Source organism: Solenopsis invicta, chromosome 11 (assembly GCF_016802725.1).
Source record: "Solenopsis invicta isolate M01_SB chromosome 11, UNIL_Sinv_3.0, whole genome shotgun sequence".
In the NCBI taxonomy this organism is placed as follows: Eukaryota; Metazoa; Arthropoda; class Insecta; order Hymenoptera; family Formicidae; genus Solenopsis; species Solenopsis invicta.
Window position 1 is genome coordinate 14,268,593 of NC_052674.1, and position 12,657 is coordinate 14,281,249.

Below are 12,657 nucleotides of genomic sequence, written 5' to 3' on the forward strand. Positions count from 1 at the left end.
TGTGATATCAGTACAAAATTACCGTTTAAAAAAAAAAGGTAAGAAAAGGCAGTAAGTGTGTGCGCGCGCGCCTAAAAATCTTTATTTTTTCTACAAAACTCAAGTGGTACTATCTTTGTGTTAATTGAAAAACTTACTATGCCAGCTCATATCGTAATATCTTGAACTTTAATATATCTTTGTAAATTATAATATTTTTCTTCCAAACCCAAGTGATACTATCTTTGTATTCAAATAGAAACAAATTTTCTATGCTAATTTAATTCCATAAAATCCAACAAGTAGTACTACTTTGTACTTTATATTTCCATTAAAAAATTTTCCTATTCTAACCTAATTGGTATGTATTTGATTACGTAAAACCTAAGTTAGTGTAAATCGTGTCTTACTACAAAAAAAAGATACATACTGCTTAACACTACAAAACACGTGATATCAGTACAAAATTACCTTTTCAAAAAAAAGGTAAAAAAAAGCGCCTAACGTATGTTGCGAGCAATTTATCTTTATTTTTCTTCAAAATCCAAGTGGTACTATCTTTGTATTTTAAAAGAAAAATTTTTCTATGCAAACCCATGTGGTAATTACCTGTAACTTTAATTTTTCTATGCTAACCCATGTGGTAATAGTTTCCTTGTGTACCAACAAGAAAACATTAAGCAATTTTCATGTACAAAATAAATGGAGTTACTTACAAATTAGACAAAAGCAATGATTGTTGCATTTTACGAGATAATACTGTTTGCATTATAGTAAATATATTGCAACACAGTGATAGTAACGAGTATCGTCTAATTGTGAATAAATTTCAACTCATTAATGCGCTTTACAATATTAATAATCTAGACTCACGAGAAGTAGGAATTTTTAAATGTTCAGAGTTATCTAAAGATTTACATGAAATTTCATTTGGAGATGTTAAATCAAAGGGGTATAAAATGCCTTAGAGATGTTAAATCAAAGGGGTACAAAATGCGGAACTTTATTTTGAAAAAAACATTTACATTGTTGCTGAAATTTATAATGATGAATGGTTGTTACATTAATTTTTATGCATTTTATATGATTTTAATATTATAACAAATATATAATTATGGCTGCAATCCATTTAATGCTGCAAATGTTTTATTGACTAATCAGAAGAAAGAATTTTACAAATTGACGAATAAATGAATGCTTCAAACCATTTACAGCATGAATTGGATCGCATAAATTTAATGAATTTAATAATGCTCTTACTAAAATATTAATTCATATTTTGTAATATTTCATATTAATTACTTATATTTATTATTAAAAATAATGTAATTGAGAATTAAGTTCAAAAACATTTAAATTTTAAAAAAGGTGCGTAACAGAAAATTGTACGCTTATGATTGAACAATTGAACATAGTGTTGCGTGCGCGAAGTCGGCTGTCTTCTTTTGCTTTCTTCCTAACCATGCTCCGCATTAGCGGCAGCCATAAGCCATAAAGCTTCTGTTGTGTTCTGTTGTGTCTCGCGTGTGGTGTTTAGAATATCCTTGAAATTATTAATTTTAGACTGTGAAACACATTATTGTAAAAGTGTTTCATTATGGAGATGCATAATGATTCACACGAGAGTGCCGAGAATATTAAAAATTCTAACCAAGAAGAAAGTAACTTTAAAACCTTACAACGCCGTATGTATAAGTTCTTCCGTGAGAGAAAAATTTGAAGACATTCACATTTAGTTTTAACGTTTATTCCTTGTATCTATTAGTATGTTATACATCAAAAGACAATGATGAGTACAATTTTTCTTGCACACTTGAACTCGAGCAAATCGAGAAATCGCTTAATACGACTTTGTCGTACGAAAAATCTTACACAGATTTAACGTCTATATCACTTTGTGGAAATCCGTCTTTTGTTAATGACAAAACAATTAATCTGTAACATCTATACAAAAAAACAGGTACAATACCTATTATATACATTTCTTGTGAAGAAATTTTTGCAGATTTTTTGCATGTAACATGGACAATAGACAACATCTTATAGATAGGCGCTCACGTAGAACTTTATATTTGTAATAAGCATGACAAATAAAATAATTGAAAAATGTAATTAACTCTGAAGAACTGTAAAGTGGCTGAAAAAGAACAAGTACATTCTAAACATTCTACCAATTTTGTCTTGACTATAAGAATAAAATAAATTGTTACGATTTGCACAACCAAAAATAACTCGTTCACGGTTTTAAATTATTCATCGTTTAAAAATATAAAGTCGTAACACATAAAAGATTTGCGTTTATCAGGTAAAAATATTTTATGCACTATTACAAAAAAAAATTTTAATTTTAGATATGGAGGCACGTCTACAAATGATTATTAATGAAGGAGCAAAAAGTCTAATAGACTTCGAAAACGCGAAACCAGAATTACCGTCGTTCTACGACGAGAAGAAATTCCGATTAAGACAGCAAGCATTTTGCAACAATATATTTTCTATGATGATAGCAAAACTTTGCGGCCTATTGTCCCTTTTAGCAATACCAAGCATTTTGAATGTACTTGTATTCACGAAGAAGAGTGGAACTGCTTGTCTGGCGTATAAAAGATATGCAGAAACGATTCTGCATACACAAATTTGGCTTGAAAAGGATCCCAATGGCCAACCTAATGAGTAAGATTCAAATAAGAGAAATTAAGTTATTATTTAAAGATTTTATTAAACATTTTATTAAATAAAAGAGTTAATAAATAATGAATATTAAAAGCTGTTAGAAAACTTACATGTTTTGAGAATTTTAAACTATAACAATAAAAATTTATCAAAGATATTGTTACGTCCTGTGGAGTAACAATTCTTTTCTTTCGAAATAGATGCAGCCAAGCGACCGAAAATTTCGAAAAGATGATCTATCTTTACCGCGCAGATACGCTAAAGTCGAGTCAATACGGCTGGTCCACCCTTGACACGTGCCGATTTTGGCGGATGATTGACCCCATCGACACGAAACACTTGTCGCGCAATTAATAGGTAGCGCGCGGGCAATAATAAGAGACAGTACACCTGCGGATTAAAATCCCATAGAAATCATAGGCGGAATCAGGTATAAAAGGAAGGAGCTCCGAAGCCCGCGAGCACTTACTTACGGTCATTTACAGCACTTACTTACTTACTTACTTACAGTCATTTACAATCACCTACGAGCACTTACCGCACCTTTTTCATTCTGCTCAATCGCTCATTTTTCGTTCGCGATTCACTCTAATTCGATCCGTCGCACATTCCGTGGCATTATATGTCCGAGTTTGTGACGTTCGGATTCGTATTTATCGTACTTAAATTTGACGCGGCATTGTGAGATCCGAACACTCTGAGTGCCAACCGTCGACCAACCATCCGCCATTGTAAGCTGAATCCGCCCCGCCAACCACCAAATCGTTCGCACCTTCAAAACTTCACCCAACAGTAAGTCTCAGCCGTCCATTATTATTATTTTTTTTTATTTTTACTCTTCATAAGGCTACCTTCTCTCTCTAATAAGATATTTATTATATTTTTCAAAACACTCATATACTCAGTATTATTGCACCACCCTTCTTTTCCTCCCTCTATTACTTTCTCTCTTTATTTCCCGTAGGATACAATCGAGCTCTGTCGATTGGGTTCACGACTCTCTTTATTTCCTGCAGGATACAATCGAGCTCTTTCGATTGGGTCCGCGACTCTCTTTATTTCCCGCTGGATACAATCGAGCTCTTTCGATTGGGTCCGCGACTCTCTTTATTTCCCGCAGGATACAATCGAGCTCTTTCGATTGGGTCCGCGACTCTTTATTTCCCGCCGGATACAATCGAGCTCTTTCGATTGGGTCCGTGACTCTCTTTATCTCTCGCAGGATACAATCGAACTCTCTCTCTCTCTTTCGATTGGGTCCGCAACTTTCTTTATTTCCCGCAGGATACAATCGAGCTCTTTCGATTGGGTCCGCGACTCTTTATTTCTCGCAGGATGCAATCGAGCTCTTTCGATTGGGTCCGCGACTCTCTTTATCTCTCGCAGGATACAATCGAACTCTCTCTCTTTCTTTCGATTGGGTCCGCGACTTTCTTTATTTCCCGCAGGATACAATCGAGCTCTTTCGATTGGGTCCGCGACTTTCTTTATTTCCCGCAGGATACAATCAACCTCTTTCGATTGGGTCCGCGACTCTTTATTTCCTGCAGGATACAATCGCGCTCTTTGATTGAATCCGCAATTACCTTTTATTCCCTGCTGGATACAATCGAACTCTCGTTCGATTGAATTCGCAGCTTTCTTTCCTTCCATCGGAAACAAAGAATTCTGTTCCTTTTATTAATTCAAACTTTTTCCTTTTTCTTTACCCTTTTTTTTTCTTTCAAGAAGTTACAATATAGATTTCATTTTCCTTTATTAGAAAGAGAGAACGTAGCCTTAATTCTCAAATTCATTTTACTGCGTAAGCGAGTCCCTGAACATAAATCTCGAAGAGGCATTAAGAACTGTCGGAATCGTCGAAATAAGAAGCTCCGGAAGCTTGGCGCATCGTTATCGCTCTACGGAAAATTACACAATCAGCGAGGAAAAATTTCTGTTTAGCCTAACGCTTTAATTAATTTAAGAACTTCCGGCGAACCGACCAAGTCATCTCCACCAGTCTCAAATCCGTCCCCCGAATCATTGTCTCTTTCTCCCTGTCGTTATCCCTCCCCCTCTTACTCCCCTGGATCTCATGTAGAAACAGATTCTAAACAATCACCAGAGTCACCTTCTTCTACCTTCGATCCCTTTGCAGAGCCCTTAGCATCTCCTCGGGATTCAACCTTTTCTCCTACAGACTTTCCTCCTACACCTTCCCCCGATTTTTTTCATCGTAATCCCGATTCACCTGTTCGAAGACCCCCGGAAGATCCATATTCCCCCGCGCTAAAGTTTCCCCAAGAAAACCCGCATTCCGATTCATTATTTACTCCCGAACAAGTAGAGAATATAGTAAATGAAAATATCGAAACGAATCAAAGAGTACTAAATGAATTGGAAGAAATCTTCGACTCGCTCCAAAGCCTACCTGGATAGCTAAAAATCCCCTGATCACAATATACACTCATACACGCTCATTTATATCTCGTTAAGCACCAATGTAACCAAATAGAATTTAACCCATACAGCACCGAAATATTTCAGAGATGTTTCAGAAATATTTCATGTAAAAATTGAAACATCTCAGAAACATTGCAAAATGTTTCTGCAACATCTCTGAGACAGCTCTGCAATAGCAAAATGTCCGCGATCCTTCCACTTTAAATCTTTCAGAGCTGTCTCAGAGCTGTCTGAGACCTTTCAGAGATGTTGCAGAAACATTTTGCAATGTTTCAATTCCTTACAATAAAACGTCATACAGCACCGAAATCTTTCAGAGATATTTCTGAAATATTTCATGTAAAAATTGAAACACATCAGAAACATCTCAGAAACATCGCAAAATGTTTCTGCAATATTTCTGAGACAGCTCTGCAATAGGGAAATGTCCGCGATTCTTTCACTTGAAACCTTTCAGTGCTGTCTCAGAGATGTTGCATTAACATTTTGCAATGTTTCTGAGATGTTTCAATTTTTACATTAAATAATTCTGAAATATCTCTGAAAGATTTCAGAAGTATTTCATGTAAAAATTGAAACACCTCAGAAACATTGCAAAATATTTATGCAACATCTCTGAGACAGCTCTGCAATAGCAAAATGTCCGCGATTCTTTCACTTGAAACCTTTCAGAGCTGTTTGTCAGGAAATAATGCAATAATTGAATAAATTATTTTTCTCCGCAATGAGCGAAGTGTGGATAGGAGTGTAAAATTCAATTTAGAGAAATTTTGCATTTTAAAAGTAATGTTAATAACAAAGTGAATTTTTATTTAAATTATTTCTATGTATTTATTATAAAAAGCTTAAATTCTATATATGTATATATACATATATATTATAGGTACAACTTAAAATAATATAATATTGAAAACGTAAAACACTTGAAACATAAAATAATACATCAACTTTTTTCTAAATTAAAAGTTATTGAGAAAAACGTTTACAAAATTTCTGTAAGTTATGCATGCATGTAAATATAAAATTAAACAAAAGCGGTCCGAACTTATAAAAAGTTTAATCTTGTGATTTTTTTTGATTACGTTGCAATCGTTCCCTGAAAACATACAAATCTAAATTTAAAATATGTTCTTGTAATAAATTTACGAAAAAGTTTTACTTCGCACCAATATTTACTTACTCATCTCTGTCACATCGCAATTTTCCTTGTATAAACCATTTTGCTATAATTTGCGTAATTTGCTGGTCATCTGCAGTTTCAAATTTTGAAATGACACATTTTAAAATAAGGAATATTGTTCGTTTGAATCAGAATTATTGAAAATCTGTATGACTAACACATAATTAAATAATTAATTAATAACATGATTGAGAATTAATTAAAATTTGTTTATAAATTTTCTATTAAGAAATAGAATGTCTATAACTTTTCTTATTATAAAACAAAACTCAATTCAAAAGTATAATTTTTTCATTATTATAAATTTTCATAAAAAGATTGAATATTTATGAGAAAAAGTACGAAAATTTATAAAAATTTTTGATTACATAACACAATAAATTTTTGAAAAAATAGTAATTTTTGCGAACAGATATATTACATTATGAAAATCCATTAGGAGTTAACAATATATTAAAACATCCTTAAAGTATATACTATGGAGGAAACAAACGGTGACGCAAACAAGGCAGAGAGGGGAATAGTTGATCATGATGTTCTCTGTGTCACACTCAATTATCACCGAATAGGTGTGAGGTCTGACGGGCCAATCAAAATTGAAGGAAAGAGAGAGCATCACAATCTACTGTTTTCTTCTCTGTCCTACACACAAGCGATGGCTTTCTCCTTTAGTTATGGTCTAAGAAAATATCTAAATTTCTGCAATTTAATTAGAAATTATAGAAATTCAGAATTGTTTACAATAATTTTTCTTTTTTTATAAGAACATTTTGTTCATTGTTTGACTTACGTTTTATGCATTTGGCGAATACTAAATCTTTAAATGCTGTCTTTTTTCCATCTTTTCCATTCCAACAGTACAGGGTGGAAAAAAAATTACTAATGGTATGTTTTAAAATAATAACCGTCATTTCATGATAAGTTTTGCCACCTAAGTGTTTCATATAAATTATCTAAAACATAAAAATTTAAAATAATAAGTACATTTTATTTGTGATATTAAATAACACAATTTTTATTCCGGATTAACAATAAATATCAAGATATCGTATAGCTCCGTGTGAGCATTATAAATAGCAGGTCACGAGTTCGAGCCCACATCCCCGTATATTTAAATTTCAAGTAATTCAGATTTCCCCGTATATTCAGATTTCAAATTCTTCGTATTGCAATGATAACTTCACAAGAGCTACAAAAGAATTCTTTAGATGTAGGTGACGTAAAAAGATTGATATGGTCCTATTACTACTACAAACAAATATTGCAATAAGATATCTAATATACTTTACCATGTTTTGGAAAAAGTCGGCTTCTTGAAGGTCTAGTTCTAACTTGTCCAGATCTTCTTTCGTTTTTAAAGGAAAGGATACAATTTCTATTATGTCAATATCATGCTTCTTATTTTTAAGATTATTCTCCAGTTTTTCTTCAAGACTATTCAATTTCCCATCAATGCGATTAACTTAGCATCCATTTTATTACATCTACGTAGTAATTCTTTTTTTAAATCTAAAATATTAGTTATAAATACAATATTATTAAAAGTAAGTCGCATAAGTATAAAAAAGTCGATGAAGTATAAAAACATGATTCATATGATTATAGATAAATATGTTTAGATACCGATATCTGCCAAAAGTATTGCATTATTGTCTTTTGACACATTTGTTTCAGTGAAAGACTTTTTTGAAACATTCTGCACAGATGTATTATCATTACTGTGTTTTTTTTTTAGCAGCATTTTCTAAAGGTGAATCCTCCATTGGTACATTATCATTTTTGGAATTCATGGACGTTTTCGAAAATGGTTTCTTTGGCGGGGGAGGTAACATATGTTGACTATCATTATCGCTTTCGTCAGAAACGCTAGTTGTTGTCGTTTTACGAAGTTTTTTTTTATGAGCATCATCGACGTCAGAAGATTCGATGTCCGAAAACTTCTCAGCCAACTTTACTTTTGCCATCCCACTTTCATATGAATCTGGATTATAAACAAATTAATGCAATTAACACATTTAGCTAAATGCCATAACATCAGCATGTGATTTTTCTGCAATATCAGCCCAAAATTGAAATTTAATTATGAGTAAAATTATATATAGTAAAAAATAGGATTATAAATCAATGCTAAAAAGCATATAAAGGCGTATTTATTTATCTATATCTAATTGGTTTTGCAAATTTGTAATAAATTACATCTCTACAAATTACGCATTGTTTATGTTACGTTTATATAAATCTTTTTTATGTAGACAGTGCAAGCAATGTAAATTATTATAATTTGGATAATACAAATATATAAAAGTGTAATCAAATTTCAAGAGGTTATTAAGTTTGTTGCCATGCGCTAAGAAAAGAAAGCCATCATGACAACAATATAAACGATATAAATTGTATCAACATAAGCAATATATTATACATCGGTTCTAAAAGACGCTTTAAATTCTGTAGTGAGATGTTATAAAAACAATTGATATATGTAGGTAATTTTTTTCATTAATTACTAATAATCATAACATACATGTATCTTAAAACATTTACTCACTTGCTGTTCCAAAAATACGGACAACTTTCACGGTTTCCCAAGTTTCATCATCTGGTTCTTCGCACTCAGAAATATTTTTATGAAGTCTTTTTATATTTTTATGCGTTGGCCAGAAGCATTCTGATGATCCTTTTAACCACTTGGTAGGGACTAAATGCAGTCCATCTTCGAATTCGACGATAGAAAATCGATTCATTTCTTTTCACTTATTATATTCTGCAACACAAAAACTGTAGCGCAGTCTACTCTATTGGAGCTTAAAATACCTTTAACAGAGATCTTTTGTGTCCTAATTTTGAACATATGTGTTTGTCTGAGTATAAAGTCGAAACACGACCATAAACAAGTATACTTTAAATACAACTACTTTTTTTATAATTAGTATGAAAAATATTCTATACATATAAAACATATACAGAACATATACATATTAAACTTAAAAATAACATATATATATATATATATATATATATATATATTAAAAATATTTAAATTTATATAAATAAAAAAAACTCGTAAAAAATTGACAAATAACCGACTCGCGATAAATTGACAAATAAATACAAATAATTTAAACATTAATAATATAATAATAAGAATATTATTCTTTACAGAAAATGTAAGTCAATGACAATTACAGACACATATGCGTACATACATACGCACGTGTGTGTGAGTGTGAGTGTGAGTGTGTGTGAGTGTGTGTGTGTGTGTGTGTACATACATACATACACACGCACGCATCTACACATACACACATACGCAGTATATATGTAATACTTTATTTAATTAAATTTAATGAAAAATCTTCATATCCTGCCTAAAAGCATTGCTAAAGTTTATATATAATATATAAAAAAAGTTGAATACATTATATACTATTGCGCGACAATAAACTGAATATTTTTCATAAAATAATCTAATTATGCAAAAATCATTATAATCATTTTTGTTCAATGTATTATTATATATTTTGTTTATCAAATTGAAAATACTCTCATGATTATATGAACTATTATCGACCGTTTTTAAGTATGTATTACTGGAAAAACAACAAACTGATTATGATCGTACGGCATTTTCCACATTTTATTTCGAACATTCTCGCACGGCCAAAGGCATACAGCAGTGTCTTCGCGCATAACTTGTATACCCAACTCTTCTGATGCGCAAGGATAGATAGGTTCAGAATACAAATTTTTTACTACTTTAAGTTTCCTACCTATTATAAATTTTGTATTATCATTAAATTTGACTAAATTTAAAACTGATATTACAGTTCCATTTTCAAATAAAATACAATTATTACTTGTGCTATTGGAATGGATCGTATATGTTTTAGTACGTAATATTTTATACTGAAAAGCAAAGTTGTAACCATCAATTAAAGGTCCGTTTGAGTGAATTTTTTCAAAACAAATTTCATTACTGTTTTTTTGTTTCTTACTAAGCATATTAAAGTTATTGAGTTCGGAATATCTTCGTGACAATTGTTGAAGAGGTTTCTCATTTTTTCGAATCATTTTTTTTTATATTTGACATGTAATTTTCAAATCTGAAAGCATTAAACTCGTCAATGGGTCCATACTTCCGCACATCAGAACAAATATGTAACAAAGTATGGAAATTATGAGACATAAATTTAACTCCGTAAATTTTTTTGAAACATTTAAAAAAATACTCTATTAACATTTGGGCCCATGTAATATTATTATTATCTTTCGAAAGATTAGGACTAGCAAGAATTGTTACAGCAATATGTAATGTTATAAAATTGATATACACATCTTTTCTTAATATATCCTGTAGCACAACTGGACCCGTGTAAAGAAGAAACTGACGAAATTCCGTTGCTTTCCATAATTTTACACTTTTAGTGATCGTGGGCGTCGAACAAAATCATTTGGTACACAACTTTGCAAATTTAATAAAGCTCCTGAAATCTGATTTAATAACTGTTGAGATAACTTTACAGTACGCGGACCTTTAATCCAAAGTAATATCAATTTTTTCATTATTCCTAAACATATAAGGTGCATGTAATCAATTACAACGCTAGAAACTAATCCAAAATTAGGAATTTGCTTTAAAATCGTCTCACCAATTTGAAAATCGTCGTATTTATTATTAGCAAAATCTTCATCAGTTCTTAAAGCATCAATTATTTTTGTCGCTGGAAAACATAATCGTCCATCTAAAAATTTACCTGTAATAGTACATCGCGAACAACTATTGTAACCAGTATGATATTTTATTGATAAAATAAAAGCTTTTGCTGGAGCATCACAAATTAATCCATGAAAATTAATTTGTACTTGAATTTCATTATAAAAGAGTCCTGTATTAATTAATAAAATTGCTTCGTCAACAAATTGTGTTAAAAAATCATTGTTACACTGCGGTTTTCTTTGACCATAGTATGCTCCCACAATGAAAACTGATTTTAAAATTGTATCTGAACATAAAATGGGCCATAAAGTCGCATTGCTTGATTTGGAAATCGGTAAACCATCAATGTTTATAAAAATATCCAGACTAGCAGGTATTCGGCCTAAAACTGTATTATATTCATCTAACATTTTTTTTTAATGCATTTTGTAAACCGAAATGGCAATATTGTCCAACGCCCATTTCAATAATTGCTGTGTGCCTTGGAGTTGAGAGTAATGTTCGAGGATCTTTTGGAAACAAATGTCGCGTATATTTACGTAATATAATCAAAAGTGCCCTGATAGCAACTTGGAAAATGTTAAACATAATTGCCCAAGAAGCTATATCCTTAATAAATTGATCATCTTGATTATCAGTTTTATTGCCAGGCTCAACATTTATATAATGTACTACTGATTCAGTTAATTCATTTGCATTTGTATCACTTTCACTACTATTGTTACTATCATTTCTATGCATTTCTCCCTCTTCATTATTTGATTCATTATCGTCAACCGTGTCACTTTCATTTAAATTGTCTACAAGTTCATCATTTCTATTGACAAATTCGTTTTCTAATAGCTCTAAATCTTCACTAGTATCAGATTGTAATAATTCGTCTCTCAATTCAAGATGTTCATTATTGGAAAGATTTAATAAATCTGAAGCAGTGTTATTGACAATAATTCTTCGGAAATGCCGTTTAGAAAGAAAAGAATAATTTTTGTGTTTTCTATCCATTTTTATAATAAAATAATATACTAATCAAAACTGAAATAGCTATATGCTTCAATTAATAGATCTTCTAATATTTGTTCGTTTCTACAGTACATGAAATATAAAACTATTTGTTTTATAATTCATGTACAGTAGAAACAAATGTTAAATATACACAACCTTTATTCAATAAAATACCAATCTCAACAGCTATGCGTTGGAATGGTGGATTTCTCCGTATACGTTGGACTAGTGTGAATGTCCTTGACACTTCACGGATCGTACTTATTGAATCTAGTAACAGAAAAAAATATATACATACATATTAATATATATATATATATATATATATATATATATATATATATACAGAGTGTCCAAAAAGTTCGGCAACGGTCAAATATCTCGAAAAGTAAGCATTTTAGGAAAAAATATTTCAGACAAAAGTTGTAGGGTTTTAAAAGACCTATTTACTGATCTTATCAGTTTGACCTTGGATGGCGTCGCCAAGGTCATAACGAAATCACATTAACTTTTTTAAATGGAACACCCTATTTTTGATTCTAGAATCTAATAGCTGGTGTCAAGACCTTTCCAAAACCCTACAAGAAAGTTTATTTTCGTTGAGTATTTTTCGAGTTACAAGACTTGAAAGTTACAGTACCGCTGGCATTGGCATTACCCAAGA

The 12,657-nt window shown here is 31.3% G+C and overlaps 1 protein-coding gene across 9 annotated transcripts in view; it reads right to left on the reverse strand.

Moving 5' to 3' along the window:
- The window catches only part of LOC105203368, a 62,434-nt gene extending 50,153 nt beyond the window's left edge, over positions 1-12,281 (reverse strand). For 3 of the 9 annotated variants that reach the window (XM_039454790.1, XM_039454791.1, XM_039454792.1), the window contains exons 1-2: positions 7,068-7,173; positions 6,278-6,430 (exon numbers count right to left, since the gene is read on the reverse strand). Coding sequence is in view for 2 of the 9 variants with exons in the window: in XM_039454793.1 (XP_039310727.1) it covers positions 7,993-8,258; positions 8,823-9,018 (462 nt within the window). In the remaining 7 variants the exon portion in view is untranslated. The other 6 variants (XM_039454794.1, XR_005575820.1, XR_005575821.1 and 3 more) reach the window with 6 other exon arrangements.
- Positions 12,282-12,657: the final 376 nt, after the last annotated feature.